The following is an 18,144-nucleotide window of genomic DNA, read 5'->3' on the forward strand; positions in this document are numbered from 1 at the left end:
CGGGGGCAGAGAGGAGCAGATCGTTGTTTTGTTTTTTTTTTTTTTTTGGGGGGGGGGGGTGATCAATGTAGTCCTGGCACTGCACTGACTGTGCTGCATTTGGATGCTTTAGTGTCTCATGCGAACACTTGCATTGGGTGCACATATTGTCAGAACTCCCCTATGTGCCAACTGATTGGTTCAGCTCATGTTTGTATGCCTCGTCGACTTTTACACGCAACTTCCTCTCCGGTTTGGATAAATACACCAGCCAGACCCCTCCCCTTGATGATGATGTGTAGATCAATATGGATCCCTGTGTTTGTGCGTGTGGTTTTGATGTGAGAGGGAACCGCAGGGGAGAACTTGGCGTACAGATAAATATTGATACAAACCAAGCAAGAGTCCAGTTGATTCATGTGTCCGCTGACAATAAACTCAACGGTTCCCGGGATTGTACGGAGACGCCGGTGACGACGCTCAGCTAGTTTTCCCCCCCGCGCATGAGGGCAACCGCCAAGCTGACCCGGAGACGCTGGGAAACAGGGCCATGAGTCGACAGCTGTAAGGAAGAGTCAGGGGAGGCAAAAAAAAAAAAAAAAAAGGAGCGAGAGACTGTCGTGCTCATGTGTGACCGGAAGAGCTCCAGGAGGCATGCGAGCAAGAGGGAGTCCTCGAAGGAGTCGTCGCGCTCCTCTGAATCGGGCTCGCGCTTGACAGAGGCGACCGAGGCGCCCGTAGTCATCCCAGATGGTGAGAAATTTGGGGCGGCAGTGCTTAGAAAATCATTTTCTAACAGGGACTAGAGCAACTTTCCCAGGATTTTTTTTTTTTTTTTCTCCCGAGCGACCAATCCGCTTGCGTTGTTCTCAGTGGGACGCTCTACACGCGTTTATGGAATCCCTGCGCTCTCTCATTCTATTGTTGGATCTGTTGCTCCTCGGAGAATTTGCAAGCCATCTAGTAGCTTGAATTGAAATTTATTTCTGTGTATTCTTGTTTACGTCATGTTTTCTGGATGAATATGCCTCAAAAGTTCATCCGATTTGAATTCGGGCCTTCACTGTGCAGGCAAATCGCAGCAATGATTTTGTTTGTGTGATGGCCCCACAGAGCTACCGGTGATAAAAGGACCGATGCTCTTCGTACAATGGGAAATGGTCTAGCTGCTCAATACGAAGAGCCCTAGAATTCAGTAACTTATCACTGAACTCTTTTCGCAAATTAATTTCACAGCGCATACTCAGATGAAAATAGAATGTAGCTTGATAGCAGAATGGCTCATTGAGTTGCGTGGAGAGGACCGGAGACACTATTAGATGAGAGACACTATTAGATGACATGTCTGTCAAGAATCTTCCAATGGTGAGTTTAACTTTTATTTTGGTTTATTTAGGAAAATGCGGAGGCTCGCTTCTCCATTGAATGAAAAAAAAAATAGGTATCACAGAAGCATTTGCAGGTTGAGATGAGAGTCAAAATGGGGACCGTTGACCGTGCGGATAAAAATTTGGCGACTGCACCTTCTCGCAAATGACCGGCTTCCGCGCTTGCATTTGGCCGCGGGCTGTTGTTTCGCATTGATTATTCCGACGTTCCCACGTGATCCCGAAATGTTCAATGCGCTGCAGCTTTCCTCTAGTTTGAAAGCTGTTGTACGGCTGCACACGTCACTCTTGCTCCACGTTGGGTCGATTTTCTGCCTGATCGTCACAAACTATGAAAAGCGTCATTGTGTTCGAAGGGACCCCTTGCATCCATCCTCTGCAGCGTGTGTGTTTTATTTTATTTTATTTTTAACATATGCTTTAAGAGGAAGGACGAATGACTGGTTATCAGTGCGTTCCCACAGAGAACTGTGATTTGGCCCATAAAGATAATAGGGGGCGGAATTGTACTTCTGCATATGACACCGTGTGTCATGTCACGTTGTCGGAATATGTCCACAGGCATATCTTTGGCCATCCGATAATGGTGTGTGTGTGTGCGTGTGCGTGTGCGTGCACTGATGCGTCTCTGGGCCAGTACTTATGTAGCTTTGCATTGTACCACTGAGTCGGACTGCGCGCTGCCCTCCACACTTTTGCACTGCGGTGAGAAGCTGGTTTTTTGCACTGATTAATGCCCCCCCCCACTCCCAACACTCACTATCATCATCTGAAGTCCTTCAACTCGTGATTACACACATTATGTATCCACTGAAAATAAAAATCTACACAAATGCAACCTCCAAGGCAGTCCAAGCCCTCTTAACTGTCATGAATGTTAGCATTAAGATGTTAAAAAAAAAAAAAAAAAACAGAACAGTGGTAGCTTTGATCTTAGGCTAAAACCATGAATCGTTTAATTAATAATTTCTTGGAACCTTTGCCCAAATGTGCGCTCCGATTTCACCTTCCATTACATTGCCATCTGTTTAAATATCAGTTTTACGTTTTGTGGCATCCATTTTAGGAACTATCGCTGCATGGGGCCCAGGTGATGCCACAGAGCAAACATCCCAGAAGCACCTACGGGTGGCCATTTTGGAATGTTTCTAAACACCTGGCAGCCATTACAGCCAAAACATCACGTTCCTTTCGGGCGCTTCCTTGTGACACAGGAAGTGCTAACGTTCATGTCGATGGATCGATGTGTTCTAAAAAAACGTCCTGGATGTGTCACTCACTTTGTAACGTTACGTTCTTGTTGTGTTCTTTGTTTTGCCATCACAGTGAAGGAGTTTCTTGCCAAAGCCAAAGAGGACTTCCTGAAGAAATGGGAGAATCCAGCACAGGTAAGGCAAGACCACAGAAAATCCAAGCAGGAGATGTTCGTGTGACAATCCACCCCTCTTGTTTTATTTATTGATTTTTTTTTTTGTTAAGGCAGTGCGCCCTCTGCTGGTTGTCACGCAACATTGATCTTTTCATCTCTTCTCTATTTTGGCATGCTGACATTTTATCTTGTCCCTCGTGTCCTCAGCAAACCGCAGGATTGGACCACTTTGAGCGTCTCAAGACTTTAGGCACCGGCTCCTTCGGCAGAGTCATGCTGGTCAAGCACAAAGAGTCGGGCCAGCATTTTGCCATGAAGATACTTGACAAACAGAAGGTGAGCTTCCTCAATGTTTGCTTGAGTGCGTCTTCGGAGCTTGAATGAAGCGGTTTTATTGTTTCTACGCCATTTGTGACATGAGAGAAGAAAATGCAGATGTAAAATGACAAGGCAACATATCGTATGCAGATGCAACTCAATTATTTTGTGGGGGGCAGAAAAATAGTAGTTTCAGTCAGAGAGTGCAACTTTACATGTTGGCAACGCAAAAAATTCACCATCTCAAGAAATTAGAATATTACATAAACTATCAAATAACTTTGAATAGAAATAATATTACCAAAAAGATTTTTTTTTTTGCCCTTTGTCTTATGTGTTAATTCTGTTTCACTTTCTGAACGGAACCACTGAAATAATTGAACTTTCTACCATTTTTTAAAATTTACTGCAATGCACCTGTAAGTATATTCATATTTTCTTCCCCCCGCCGCCCATAAAAATAGCAGTTTTTGTGGCGTCTTGACAGGTGGTAAAGCTGAAGCAGATTGAGCACACGCTGAATGAGAAACGCATCCTGCAGGCGGTTAACTTTCCCTTCCTTGTGCGACTGGAGCACTCTTTTAAGGTGAGCATCTTGCGACCATTCATCCCGAGCGGGCTGCTTCGGCTCATTTTGCGTCACGCTAAGCGTCGCCGCTCGTCTCCCAAACAGGACAACAGTAATCTCTATATGATAATGGAGTACGTACCTGGAGGCGAAATGTTCTCCCACTTGAGGAGAATCGGTAGATTCAGGTAAATTTTTATTTTTTTTCCCTCCTGCATATTTTGTCCTAAATTGGTCCGCTGCATATAAATGTTGTCGCACTTCTACTTATCCGGATGCGTGTTCTCCCCAGTGAACCACACGCCCGCTTCTACGCAGCGCAGATTGTGCTGACCTTCGAGTACCTTCACTCGCTGGACCTCATCTACAGGGACCTGAAGCCAGAGAACCTACTCATTGACCAGCAGGGTTATATCCAGGCGAGGCCATTTGACACGTTTTTAAGCTTTCGAAGCGGTGATGATGATCTTTTTGACCGTTGTGCGACTTTTTACTTGTGCAGGTTACAGATTTCGGCTTTGCGAAAAGAGTGAAAGGCCGAACCTGGACGCTTTGCGGAACCCCCGAGTATCTGGCACCGGAGATCATCCTCAGTAAAGTGAGTGGTTGACCGAGCTGCACTTGAAGATAGCGCAGCACCTTTTGATTTTTTTTTGCTGGTTTCCAGGGTTACAATAAAGCTGTTGACTGGTGGGCTTTGGGAGTGCTCATATATGAGATGGCTGCGGGCTACCCCCCCTTCTTCGCAGACCAACCCATCCAAATTTATGAGAAGATTGTCTCGGGGAAGGTGAGTTGATTAAAGGTTGTGTCATTTCTCCAGTTTGCGAAGTGGAAGTGCCTCAAAATTAGGGCTGCTTCGATGTGGTTTATTTATTTTAGAGGAATATTACCGATATCTTCACACCGCTGAAAAGTGTGCACACCCGATTGTAACAGCGATGTGGCTGTATTCCGAATGAATCGCATTCAAAATGGGATTCAGCACGCACAAGCCACCATTTTAAGTGCCTCTGATTAACCCAAAATAAACTTCTTAGACTTTTTACTACTATTGAATGTGTAGTTTGCCTTTCATACAAACTCAGCTAAGACAGGCTCCATGAAACAGAATAACTACTACAATTTGCACTATAAAAAAATAGTCGAGTTGATGTCAACTAGTCACTGATGGCATCATTGACAGTTTTTGATTTGCATCGACATCATCGATGGGAACTGAGCTCTGGCCCTAACGCCAGCTCATGAGAACTGGTTGTTAAGCGAGAGCCCAAAAATGCGGGAAGAAAAAAAAAACTTGATATCAAGACGTCGGGCTGTTTCCAGGTTCGCTTCCCCTCACACTTCAGCTCGGACTTGAAGGACATGTTGAGAAACCTGCTGCAGGTGGACCTCACCAAGCGCTTTGGAAACCTCAGGAACGGCGTCAATGACATCAAGGGCCACAAGTGGTTCGCCACCACCGACTGGATCGCCATCTACCAGAGGAAGGTGAGCCAGACGTCCCCGCCCTCTCGCTCCTTGCCTCTTAACTTCCACGTTAAGAGGCAAGCATAAGCATTTTGAACCAACTGGAGCCATTTGAGCGCCGGCTGACTCCAAAATAAAGTGACCACATCCGCCGCGGTCCACTTCTTGACTCGCCTGCTCGTGTGTTCCAGGTGGAGGCGCCCTTCATCCCCAAGTGCAGAGGCCCCGGTGACACCAGCAACTTTGACGACTATGACGAGGAGGAGATCAGAGTGTCCATCACGGAGAAGTGCGCCAAGGAGTTTGCCGAGTTCTAAGTTCCCATCCACCGCTTAGCCAGAGTCGGTCAGGGGTTCTGGGAGTGGGGCGCGTGCGGCGGCCGGACTGCTTATTCGTAACATTTTTTTTTTCAATCCTTCACCTCCAGACGCAAGACGGTCAAGCAGCAAGGAAAGAGCCAACATAACCAGCAGTGTTGCCTTTTTCTCATTTCTAATCCCAACTGTTACCTGTTCATCCCTAAGCGTGTATCGTCGTGGCCAGGTTGTCATCACATGTTGTCATCAGGCGTTGTGAAGGTACCCAATCTGCTTTTTTTTTTTTCCTCCCCTCTCGTTTTTTTTTTTTTTTTTTTTTTTTTTTTTGAGCGGCGACTTGAGTGTCTTGTTAACCTGCCCCTTCTTCAAAGTCGTCCAAGCAATACCGAGTCCAACAGATGTGCCTATTGCCATGCCAGCTGTTCGGAGCACTGTCAGACCAATAGCCTCAGCGTGGAGCTTTAGAGTCAAAAAAAGATTTATCACCATTTACGCGTTCTTGTTTGTCACTTGCATGTGTCTTTATTGCAGCTTTTTTTTTTTTTTTTTTTTTAATCCTACTGGCGATCTTTTTTTTTTTTTATGTTGATCCGTGCTTGTTTATTTGGTGTTCAGTTGCGTTAAACACTTCTGTTATTTAAAGTCTTTAAAATACGTGTGTATTGATGATATAAACTGGATGTAAAAAGTTTACACGCTGAGCTTAATTTGGGGTTAATCAGAGGCAGAGGCGGGCACTGACTGCAATTTAACAGGAGTTTAAATGTGATTGGGTAATTCTGAACACGGCCACGTCCTGAGAAATATGGGTGTGTAGACTTTTTATATCCACTGTATATGTTTTGAGAGGCACTCAGAATGATTCAACTCCCAATTGTAAACAAAATCAACCATTATATCCACATTTCCATTAAAACGCACCAGGGACCGACCGTCTAGGGAACATTTTTACATTTGCAAATAAATATGCTTAACATTGGGCAGCGCGGTGAAATAGTGGTTCGCTCTGAAGTTCAGGTTCGAACCCGGCTTCCTTCGGCTTTCTACTACATTCCAAAAACATGCATGTTAAAGTCAGCGAAGACTCGATGGGTGTACTTTACAACGGGGCTTTGAATGATTTTGAGTGCAAGCATAAATGATGAGGAACATTTTTTTGGCGTTGTCTCTCAGCTGTGAGTGCTTAAATAAAGATCCATTCTGCCCCACTTGGCAAACCTGACAGGATCGCAAGGTTTTCTGTATGGAATGAAGGAGGGGGGCAAAAAAGTGTGTGTGCTTTTTTTTGGGAGGGCGGCGGGGTGGCATTTTTCTCCCAAAATGTGTCAAACCCACCTAAATGCTGGTAACATTTGTTCGGTTCAATCTGGCTGTGTGATTTGAAAACGCCTAAAATGGCTGCCGATTTGAAAAAAGGTTTTCCTAACGTCCAATCTTGATTTGAATTTGGATGCTAGACAATCGCAGACCAATGCTAATCCCTGGTTTGTTGACTCTGTGCATTTATGAAGCTTGTTTCGCTCTCCGTCCTTTCTCACACACACACACACACACACACACACACGCGCGCGCACACTCCATACGAGGCCCGAGGTGCTAGACTTGTGTGTCTGTGTGCTTTTTTTGCGTGTGCGCGCATTGCTTTTGACTCGCGTCGCTCCATAATTATCACTTTGTGACCTGACTGTTTTGTTTTTGTTTTCCGAAACGAATGTGATTGATTTCAACGCAGGCTGGATTCATTTTTTTGACAGCTTGTAATGTTATGGAGATCAAACGCTGGATGAATTTCATTTTGAATGTCCTCGACTTGTCTGATGGTTTCATATATATATATTTTATTTTTTTTTCCGCAGTATTTTTTTTTTCTCTGTGCCCTTGTAGTAATGCTGCTACAACAGCTTACTTAGACATCCAATCCATGATATTGTTTTCCATGACAGTCTTTTCCACAAGTCACAGCGTCCCAATCGGATCTTGACCCAAATACTCTTTCAAATACAGTGGAACCTCCAAAGTCCAAAGTAAAAACCAAATTGTTGTCATTTCAAAGCATTTCTTTCCTCCCCCATCGGAAGTAATGTAGAAGTGAATTGATGAGTTCCGGTCTCAAACTGTCACCAAAGTTAACTACTGTACAACAAAAGTAAAATACTACTCACCCTTTGAAGACGCGTGACATATTTGTTGTTAGTAAGCTTCTCTTGTCATTAGCCGCTAAGATCTCAGATTCATGCTATTTTTGTTCACATCTTTTAAGTTATGTATTTAATCAACTCGCTTGTTGTTAGCCTAACAGCATAGTTGCCTCAGACATTTTTTTTTTCCGAAAAACAAGAAAAAGCACAACACACACTCAACAAACAAAAAACTTGTACGGTTGTCTCACTTTAACCGTTGCAGATGACCATGACCAGGATAACTAAAAATCTACATTGACATTGAAAAAAAAATGGTAGCGTTATTATTACTACTACTTCAAAATGTTTTGTTCAAGTATGCTACGCTAACAATGTTATGTTAAGTAGATTCTTTTCTTTGCTGCAGTGATTTTTCGTTTCCAACTTTGTGGTTGCCGAAAGCTCTTCTTTCCTTTTTTTTCGGGGGGGCGAGGGGTCCCCTTATTTGGATGTTGGACTTTGGGGGTCCCGCTCATGTGAAGACACTGTACCGTGTTGAAGAGAGCACATGTAATATGGTTATGTTTCAGACTCAAAGGCAACGATCCATCTTCCGGATTGATGCTTTTATATTGTTGCGTGCCACATGCCTCTATTGTTGTTATTACTATATGATTATTGTATATCAGATGAACACTAAAATAATAAGTGAACATAATACTTTTCTCTCATTGTTTGCCTTCCACTTAACATCAAGTTTCCATGTTCAAACATAACTCTTTTTACATCCGAGATGTTTTAGGTTCATATTTTCTAATTGTATTTTCAAAAAATTAATCTAAAGATAAAAAAAAAAAAAATGGTGAAACTAGAACATCTAATCTTTTTTTTTTCTCATGACCTGGGTACAGTGATTGTGTAGTCTAATGTACCTTTTGGGCGGGGGTGGGGGAGCGGTTGAGGGGAACAATACTGTACATTATAATGCCTTTACAGTCTTAACTATCTTACCTTCTGGAGAACTTGACAGATACCCTTAGAACACAGTGAATATGGTAAAAAAAAGTGTATATATACACACACATAACATATTTTGCAAAATGTATCATTCCAATAAAGTTTTACTTGTCAAGACGAATCTGTCCACCCTCCTGTGTACATTTCAAGCCAACAACCATTTGACCACGTCTTCGATCTGCATTAATCCTAATAGAAATGACCATCACTTCTTTAGACTGAAAATGAGGAACAACAACCTTAAAATAAAGTTTCAATTAATCAAAACCAACATTTAAATACAGTAAACAGCTACAGGTAAAATTGTATGTGCAAGTGTTGATTTCAATTTACTGTGTAATAATATCCCACAAGATCGAGCCCCGAATCTCCAAGCTAAAAATCACAAAATTTATCATTTGTCAGCCATTCTTGACTTTATGTGCAAAAAAAGTTATATCCGACTTTCTCTTTGCATTGTGTGCAATACAGCATGTGACACCGTTCAAAAAATATGCTACTAAAGTTCTTTTTGATTACTTGTTTTAGAGCAAAATGTTATTTTTGCTACGTAGTTTACTGAAATGTTTTCTTTTGTTGCATCGTGTGCAAATGCAGAACACCCCTAATATCTATTGCCCCTTTAAAAATAGTCTGTTGCATGCAGACCGAGACTTCAACTTACACCTACCCCATCCTCAAGAAATTTGTTTTTCAAGCCGCGGCAGTGCATTGAGTTGTACGATGTACAACATTGCATGAGACAGAAACACCCCAGCCCCAATGCGGTTTTCCAGCTCAGCCTTGTTGTTGTGTGTTGTGTGTTTTCCTTTAAATTGCCTTTATTTTACATCCGAACACAAGAACTTCTCGCTACGCCCCTCCAAACAAACGTCGAAATCATAACTTGGACACCCCCTCTCCTTTGTGGGCGCCTTTGGGTCCTCTTTCACGCGTCGTGCGTTCGGCGTGTGCATTCGCCGGCCTGGAGGGACGAAACTTTTAGCTGCAACTCGACCGGTCCACCTTTAGCGCGCGAGGGAGACCACGTAGAGCGAATGTGACTGTGGGGCGACAGTCAAGCTGCGCTGCTCAACCCGGAAGTGGAGTTTGCGTGCCATATCACAATCGACCATATGAGTCCAAAAAAAAAACGTTTTTATTTTGACACGAACTACCGGAAATCCGTTTATGTTCACCAAAGCATGCGAACCTTGGGCATGGAGTCGTTTAGAAAACGTCAAGTGAGAACGGAGGACGTTGTTGTACCATTTGTCTTCGGGTGTCATGTGTAAAGCAAGACACATTTTAGCTTCGCTCGACGAAATAACAGCTACTGTTTTGAGACCAAGAGGGCGAAATGAGCCAGACGTAGCTGTCGTGACAAACGCAGAAGTGCTGCGTTTCATTTCACAGTTGTAGTCATTCAAACCCGAATACATTTTCTTCGCTTTTATTTTAACACGATGTGGCGGAAATGTGCAATTACTTTTCGCTTTCGAGACCGTGAGCTGGTGAAAGTCTCACATTCGTGTCAGTGTAAAATTGTAAGCCGTCTTCGTCCTGAAATGTTATTTAAGGTACGCTTTAGTCTAAAGAGAATGCGACCATGTCCCGTCGCCCCCTCCCCACCCCCGCGTTGCTTCCAATCGTGCGGTCACGTTGGTTTTTTCACGCGCCACAAATTTGCGCCGTGTAACTTGGTCGGTCCACCTTAAGCGCACGAGGCAGACGCAGGCAGCGTCGACTGAAAAGAGCAAGCTATCCTGGCATTAGCCTGAAGTGGACTGAGCGCTACTTCACAATAAAAGTATTGTAATTACAAACTTACTCATACATGTTATTTTGAATCGACTTCCCGGAATTACGCATTTGTGTTACTTGGATTTTACAACCGGGAGTTAAAAAAACGTATCTAAAACATTGTCGATCGTCTCCGAGCGTCATGTGTCATTTAAAACACGTTGTAGCCTGACGAGTTTACAACCCCCACCCCCGCACTCTATCTTTCTTACTTGCTAAACGTACCCCCACTTTGTTAAGTCGCGCGTCGCCGTAAACTCCACCCAACAGAACGGGCGAGCGAAGAAAGGGCGGGCGAAACTTTTGGCCTGCAAATCTGCCGTTCCACCTTAAGCGCACGAGCCAGACGCAGGCAAGCGTACGGTCGAAGGTTTCCGTTTCTCGGCCGCTGCAACTAACGCACTAGAGAGGGGAGACACCCCCACCACTCCCCCATCGCCCCCCTTCCCCCCAAAAATAATAGTGTAACACATAAAGAGGAGGAAAATGTCCGACGCCAAGTACCGCGAGTGGATACTGGACACTATCGACTCGCTGCGGTCGCGAAAAGCCCGTCCGGACTTAGAGCGAATCTGCCGAATGGTCCGGCGACGCCACGGGTGCGAGCCCGACCAAACGTGCGGCGAGCTTGAGAAGCTCATACGCGAACAGACGGTGCTCAAAGTCAACTACAAGGGCTCCATTTCGTACCGGAACGCCGCCAAGGTTCAACGGAGGTGCCGCAAAAAGGACGACACCGTGACGGCGTCCTCTTCTGCGGCGGCAGCGACGGGGGCGACGACGTCTGTGGCGGCCGTGAACGACGCCAGTCACTCAGACTTGAGCAACGGGGACAGCGCGCTCGGCCCCGCGGACCCGGACGACGACGACGAGGAGGTAAGTCACGTTTCTTTCTTTCTTCTTGTATTAATTTTTACAGTTCAGTGTTTCCTTCACAGGTGGAGGGTCGAAATCAAACACGGCATCCTTTTCTAAATTACTGTTTATTAAAATTATCTCAAAGCGTCTTTAATGTGTCTTGAGCGGGGAGTGGTTTGCGAGTGTACCCAGAAAAGGAATGCCGCAAACGGGGAGCGGCGGTTGAGCGCTACCGCGGACCACAGAGGAGAGGAGGGGGGGAGAGAAGGTGCGCGTGCGAGCACGGTAACGTCCATTTCTCACTCGTTTCTGCTTAAAAGCCAACCAAACAGACTCACTAGTGGTTGTAAGCGTGTGTCTTTGAACAGAAGCAGCGTTTTGAGCTCGAAATGAGGCCAAAACTCGGCGTTCCTGGAGCTTATGGTGGGGCGTCGGTCAATTTATCCATGGATACGCGAGTCAAACCCGGAAGTGGCGTTTCACTGTTGAACCTTTGTTGTTCAAACTCATGAAAATAGCTTTTATTTTGACACATGCCGGGATGCGCGTTTGTCTTTGTAAAATGTTATAACCAAGGACTCGGCCGCAAAAGTGCCCAAAAATATAGGAGATGCGAAGATATTACGCTTTTTTCGAGCGTCATTTGTTATTTAAGGCACGTTTCAACCATGACGAGACTACAAAGCTTCCCCCCTTACTTCCAAATGTGCCATCATTTTATAATTAGTCACATTTCAGCGACTTGTGCATATACAGCATTTTCGTGCCTTGCAAGTGGCATCTGCGCCACTTTTTTGGGGAGGCCGGGGGGTGGGTAGCGTGAAGTCAAGCCATGCGTCTATTATCGGACACTGTAAAACAGTGGTTCTTGATTTAACTTTCAGCTTTTCCAGATAAAAGCGGTGGTCGGTAACTGAGAACGACATCAACAAAACGCTTGCTTGTTTGCTTGCTCGGCTGGATGGACGCGTGGCTGTACGTCCGATGTGTGTTAAGCCGCGGGCACGTCGAGTCAAAGTCCTAGCAAAAAAAAAAAAAAAACCAGAAAGGGGGGGGCGACCCAAAACACATGTTGTGGATCACCCTGATGTGAAAACTCGACGTGTCCGATAGCGGACTAGTCCAACGTCAAATTAGAGCTGCTGGCGCGTCGCTACAAAGCCAACCTCTCCCTCTCTAGCTCTCTCGCTAGCTCTCTCGCGTTTCCCCCCCACCTTCCCCCAAAACGCCCTCATCGTTCGCACCACGCACGCACAATGGCGAGACGTTCAAACTGCGTGCGCACTTCGGCGGAAATGTGCGCATGCAGAAACCTCCTCCCATCGGCACTTTGTGGGTTGTCTCTTGTGATGTAGCGATTAAAATGAATGCATCCACCGACGAGGATCATCACATCGGCGTGTGTTTGCAATGCCACGCGATTCTAAGTTGGTGTTTTCGCAGGGGCGTTTGTGAAAGTTGCGTGAAATGCGGCGGCGAGGAGGAGGAGTGGGGGAGGCGTTGCGCGCTCCACGACACGCAGCAGCTTAGCTTGCTTACGAACCGCCCCGTCGAAGAAGAAACGTCCTCTCAACTCGTTTCCCCTCCTCTTTCTTCAAAGTTGCGGTACTTCTGAGTCAGTACTAATGATTTACAACCACGGAGGTCAAATTGCGACATGTGCACGAACATTTTTCAGAATTCAGACGCGTTCTGACAGCCAGCCCCCTGCAGTCGTGTCAACAATCCTTTCGGGTTGAAAGCACTCGGGACGAACAGGATTTTCTTTCATGACGTGCACAATTCAACCAGGAATTGCCGGTGCTGTTCATGTTTCGGAGACGGGAAGTAATACTCAAATCGACAGAACAACTCAACTTTTATCTTTTGAGTGCGACGTTTTACATGAGTAAACTCATGTTTAGTAAAATGTATTGACACTGTTAATTTCTACGGTTCAAGCTAATGTGCTCGATAGCACACATTCAAAAATCGCACTGCGGGACTTATTGTGGAAAAATTATTTTCCAATGTTGTACAAAGAAGAATCATTTATGTGTGTTGAATTGCAAAATTAATGTGTGTAAAAAGCATCACAACATAACCGTCACTAGATTCCAAGTGACATGATTTTACTTTAATGTTTTTGCATCACAAATTTGATATTTAATGACGACCGGTAGTAAGAAGTTTGGCAAGAAAAAAAAAAGAGAAATGCACTCTACTAAATAATTAATGACAATGCAAACCCTCTGAGAAATTGTATGACAAGAGATGCTATTCAATCAATCAGTCAATTTGAGAGCAATATCTGTTTTTCACAGGTGATCTCGCCAAGAAGCCTCGGCACAATTTATGTCATGACAGTACAGAATAGAATGTACACAGAACAGAACACGATATATAGTACCGGATGAAAGTATACATAAAAGAGCAGAGTTCACTTATAAACCAGAGAACTATCTGCTTAGACCACTATCCACCCGGAATGGACGGCTCCTACCTAATGTCTGACTCTTGAATTACACCCAAAATTAAAGGGCGGAAGAACAAAACTTATTTAAACTGAAAGAAAAAAAAAAATCAGTGAACTAGAGGGACCGCAAACTGGGAGCACGTGATGGATGGGGTTTTACTGTGTGAAACAGCATATCCTGGCAATCCCGACAACTCTTGTAAGATTTACCGGTATAATAATCACTACAGAATGCCGTCCCCCCTCATAATTTGTCTTCATGTATACACTGTTCACTCTTCCAGGCCGACACCTCCATGGCTATGGACACAGACAGCAACATGGACGAGGAGGGCGGCGACGAGAGCCGGGACGGCCAGGACGGACCCTCCCCCGGCCCTGTGTGCATGGCGACGCCGGTTGTATTGCGAGCGGCGTCCGCACCCTGCTCGCCCTCTCATGCTCGGCCTGGGCCCGGCCCGGGTCCTAGTCCTGCCCCCGCCTCTGGTCTGGACTGTGTCATCTCTTTTCAAATGGCCGCCGCCAGGCCCAGCTCCCTGTCCCCCACAAGCCCCAGGACCCTCACACATCACGACTGGGCCAACGGGGTCACCGGCTGCCCAGTGGAGCGCCCGGAGAAGGGAATCCACCTAGACAAAGGTAACGCGACAAGAATACACCTTGTTTGAAGCGGATCCAACTCAAATCATCTCTTCATGTTGAAATTAATGGAGATGCAATTTATCCATAATGAGCCACTCCATAACGTTGTACAGTCAGACCGGATCGGACTAACCTGTGTACAGCAAAATGTGTGTATAATTGACACCTAGTGGGGGCGAAAAAACAAAACTGAAAATTTCTTCAAAAAAGGTGATCAACATTCTCAGTATGTTTTCCATTAAAAAAAAAACATCCAGAAAAAAAATATACGTTGAAAAGCAATCCGGGACAAAAAAAATCTGTGACTATGCAAATCCACGGGTGCCGAATTGTGAGTGTCTGAGGGGCGGGGGTTGATTGTACTATACTAGAAACATCGTCATGATGATATAATTAAATAGAATTGATTATAATTGAGGAATTTTTGTCACACTGCATCATTTGAATGCTGCTCCTTCTGATGTGCCCACCTTGGCCACTTGGGGGCAGTAAAAACATGTCCTGCCTCGAACTCCAGCGGGATCTATAATCGCATCCAAAACTCCTCATGTGTGGCACTTATATTAGTCGTTCTATGCCGAGGATAAAGATTAGATGACTGTGAGTACAGTCTTTCCTTGTGTTCCTGTACCGTTTGTGTCTAAGCTGTTGAAAAAAGGATGGGCAGCCATTACATAGATTCTGGTTCATGTTTAAATTAAGGTCATGGGGGCTTTCTTTCGGGAGTTATTAAATTTTAATTTTTTTTTTTGGGGTGGGGGTGTGAATTGTTCAGTATTTGCTGCTCATCGAAAAGCGTGTCGAATTTAGTTCACATTGAGTCGCTTGACTCTCAAGGTACCACAGTATATGGACAAAATGAAGAGGTGTTTGCACATACATGACTTGCTCCCGGCTCTGTTATTAGCGTGTGAAGCGACAGTCCACCCCGTACCCGTCTGCCCGAGCGCTCCCATGAACAACAATGTGAAGGAGGAGGTCAAGATGGAGGACAGCAGCCCCCTCTTGGACCAGCTGGTACCGGACTACGCCGTGCAACTGGTGAAGAGCGTGGCCCCGTTTCGGCCGTTCATTTGCTGTTTCCTGCTTGTCGCGACTTGACGCTCTCCGTGTTTTATTTCTCCCGTCCCGCAGGAGAGGAGCGGCGACGCGTCCCAGGTTCAAGCACAGACGCTGTCATCGTCGGGCGACTGTGAGTTTCGCAAAAATCGAGCAAATTGCGCATCATGATCATTTCATTGTGGCATCTTCTGATGTGTGCCACTTAGCCACTGGGGGGCAGTACACTGCACGTATGAAAACACCAACACAAGATCTCTCACATTCTTGCTCAATGTGTATTCAGTGTCACAACTTGTATGCACATCAATTGCCATTCGACACGTTAGCTGTTTTTCTTCAGCTTTCTAATTTTTTTTTGGAACGTGGGAAGCCAAAATCACAATCAAGCTCTATGTTGCATCAACAGGCACTCCAAAGAAAAACGCGGACGCGCTCATCTCCTTGGAGCAAGCCGAGACCGTTCACGTGAACGGCGACGATAAAAGTGACGACCTGTAAGTCAAGCTTCCACTGTCGCCTTTCTCAAAATGTGTCGAAATAAAATCTATGTCTTCCTTCTTTGGTAGCAGCCCAGCGAAGAAAGCGAACATGAGTCAGAACTTGCTGCAGTGGACGGTGGCCGACGTGGCCAGTTACTTTGTTGACGCCGGCTTTCCAGAGCAGGCGCTGGCCTTCAGGACACAGGTGGGTGCTCCTGCTCGTATGTTTATCATAATAGTTTGTATTATTATTTAAAATATTATTTTTGAAAAATCCCCAAAATATGAAGGATATAACAATTATTTTTTTAATAAAATACATCATAAATTATTTTAAAATAGTAATCAAGATTTAAATTAAAAATGAAAATTGAATGACTTTTTCATGTTTGTATTTTTTTATATTTATGTACTATAATAAAACTGCGTTTACTAATGTTACATATATTTTATACCATTTTGTTATTGATCAGAATGACAAAAACAGAATATAATTTAATAATTCCAAATTTAACAATTTCTTTTTCATACATTATAAATCTTTTTTTTTTTTTTTTTTTTTTAATGTTTTCCACTTTTGAAAGGACTGACCCTCTCCCACAAAGGTCAAGGTTATCCTTAGCTACAAGTCGCGTCATGCTTGCCATCCCTAACGCCACGTCGCGCATCCGTCCTACAGGAGATCGACGGCAAGTCGCTGCTGCTCATGCAGCGTAGCGACGTCCTGACCGGCCTCTCCATCCGACTGGGCCCTGCACTCAAAATCTACGAGCGTCACATCAAAGTGCTGCAAAGGAGCCACTTCCTGGAGTGCGACGACCTCTGATGGAATGTGCTGACTGTGACTGTGAAAAAGAAAGAGAAAAAAAACAAAAAACAAACAAAAAAAAAACTCTTCCACTAGGATCCCGCCACACGACATGGCATATAGTCTCTCGATGTATGAAGAAAGACGCATGGAGGAAAAGAAAGGACCAGTGACAAAGCAATCATCCTACCTCTCATGATCCTCATTTCCTCCCCGTGCAAAAGGAGCAGTGGCCCTTTAAGAAAAGCCACACGTGCACTTCCTGTGGAGTTCCCGACTGCGATGCGCTCGCCTCCGACTCTTCGCTCCCACCAAAGTCTCGCAGGTAAAACAAACCGCGCGCGCGTTCCAACGTGCATGCATCGCAGTTCCTGGCGTAGCTGCTAACGCGTGACGTTCCGCGTTCATCTCTGTCGTTATGTACCTCGTCGGTTTGCGTTGTGAGCGGCGACACGCGTGGTCGATATTCAATCGACAAATGGGCAATGTTGAAATTTTAAAGGTCAACCCGTTGGACCACATGCAATATTTTCTGTGTTAGTCGTTTGCCGCTTTGTGTTGTAATACAAGTCCATCCATTTGAAGTGTGTAACATTCCACTGGGTGTCGTCGTTTTTTTTTGTTAGGGTTTTTTTTTTTGTTTTGTTTTGTTTAATCAATCAGTTCCATACTTCCGACAAGAGTCACCAATAAAGTTCACGCCTGTTTGACTTATTCGTTTAATTTTTTTGGGTGGAAAAAAAGAGACGTACACACCGTACATTCGACGAAGCATCAACACCATGCTTCTAACATGAACACAATCAGGAATCCATGTTACATAAACTGAGTTTATTCAGCAGTTAAATTACTAATGCAAAAAAAAAAAAAACACCTTTATGATGCTCTTCAAAAGTATTATCTCGCATACCAGCCCACACATAGGATAAGAAATATGTACACTAGCACCTTATATAAACACTCATAATTGCTGTATTGAGAGATCAACACAGTCATAGTCTAGTATCCCCCCTACACACAAAAAAAAATAGTGAATAAGCAAATTTGAAAATGCCAAACCACGTTCTATGCAGGGCTTCACTGTGATTGTGAAAATTAGATTCAATCATAGGCACATGGTCATGAATAGACGGATCACAAAATATTTACTTGGTTGTTTAATTTCACTCCTGATGGGTGGGCAGGCGACTATTTGTATGCAAGCAATTAACTGTCCCATTACATTTTTTTTTTGTTTGTTTTTTGTTTTCCTGACAAAAGCAGCAGTCAATCTTTCAAAACCAAGCAAAGTAGCAAAAAACAACAACAAAAATCCCAAGTTAAGACTTTAAAGCAGTCAAACATGTGCTTGTAATGTCAAATAGGGCTGAACAACTAATCATCTTCAAATCAACATCGTAATGTAGCCGAATGCAATTTTCAAAATTAAAAAAAAAAGTATATCATCCCTGGATAGGTTCGGTGCTTAAGCAGTGCAGTCCGCAGATATACATGAAAAATTGAAGTGAGAAA

At 44.4% G+C, this 18,144-nt stretch overlaps 2 protein-coding genes and 1 long non-coding RNA gene across 7 annotated transcripts in view; 2 read left to right on the plus strand and 1 right to left on the minus strand.

Annotated features, from left to right (window-relative positions):
• Positions 1–8,667, plus strand: part of prkacaa (protein kinase, cAMP-dependent, catalytic, alpha, genome duplicate a) — a 13,648-nt gene extending 4,981 nt beyond the window's left edge. Inside the window, exons 2-11 of one of the 3 annotated variants that reach the window (XM_019879286.1) lie at positions 2,694–2,755; positions 2,944–3,072; positions 3,542–3,640; positions 3,728–3,810; positions 3,915–4,041; positions 4,125–4,220; positions 4,290–4,412; positions 4,949–5,113; positions 5,284–5,433; positions 5,520–8,667. In XM_019879286.1, coding sequence (XP_019734845.1) covers positions 2,694–2,755; positions 2,944–3,072; positions 3,542–3,640; positions 3,728–3,810; positions 3,915–4,041; positions 4,125–4,220; positions 4,290–4,412; positions 4,949–5,113; positions 5,284–5,409 — 1,010 coding nt within the window. In that variant the 3' untranslated portion in view covers positions 5,410–5,433; positions 5,520–8,667. Of the gene's footprint in view, positions 1–279; positions 733–2,693; positions 2,756–2,943; positions 3,073–3,541; positions 3,641–3,727; positions 3,811–3,914; positions 4,042–4,124; positions 4,221–4,289; positions 4,413–4,948; positions 5,114–5,283 lie in introns of those variants that run through there. The other 2 variants (XM_019879287.1, XM_019879285.1) reach the window with 2 other exon arrangements.
• Positions 475–2,687, minus strand: LOC109521457 (uncharacterized). Its single transcript, XR_002169355.1, has 2 exons — positions 2,490–2,687; positions 475–2,442 (listed from the first exon to the last, which is right to left on the minus strand). It is a non-coding gene; the product is annotated as an uncharacterized LOC109521457 (long non-coding RNA).
• A 1,799-nt stretch (positions 8,668–10,466) lies between the features above and the next one.
• Positions 10,467–17,342, plus strand: samd1a (sterile alpha motif domain containing 1a). Of its 3 annotated transcripts, none has more exons than XM_019879292.1 (7): positions 10,467–11,204; positions 13,926–14,280; positions 15,191–15,324; positions 15,418–15,475; positions 15,752–15,839; positions 15,909–16,029; positions 16,504–17,342. In XM_019879292.1, exons 1-7 carry the CDS (start codon positions 10,815–10,817, stop codon positions 16,648–16,650), a joined length of 1,293 nt encoding a protein of 430 aa, XP_019734851.1. In that variant the 5' UTR covers positions 10,467–10,814; the 3' UTR covers positions 16,651–17,342. The 3 variants fall into 3 exon arrangements, with proteins under 3 accessions (XP_019734851.1, XP_019734853.1, XP_019734852.1); XM_019879294.1 differs by having other exon boundaries at positions 15,915–16,029; XM_019879293.1 differs by having other exon boundaries at positions 10,468–11,204; positions 15,912–16,029.
• The last annotated feature ends 802 nt before the right edge of the window (positions 17,343–18,144 follow it).

The sequence above is a fragment of the Hippocampus comes genome, unplaced genomic scaffold (assembly GCF_001891065.2).
Source record: "Hippocampus comes isolate QL1 unplaced genomic scaffold, H_comes_QL1_v1.1 scaffold366, whole genome shotgun sequence".
NCBI classification, from domain to species: Eukaryota; Metazoa; Chordata; class Actinopteri; order Syngnathiformes; family Syngnathidae; genus Hippocampus; species Hippocampus comes.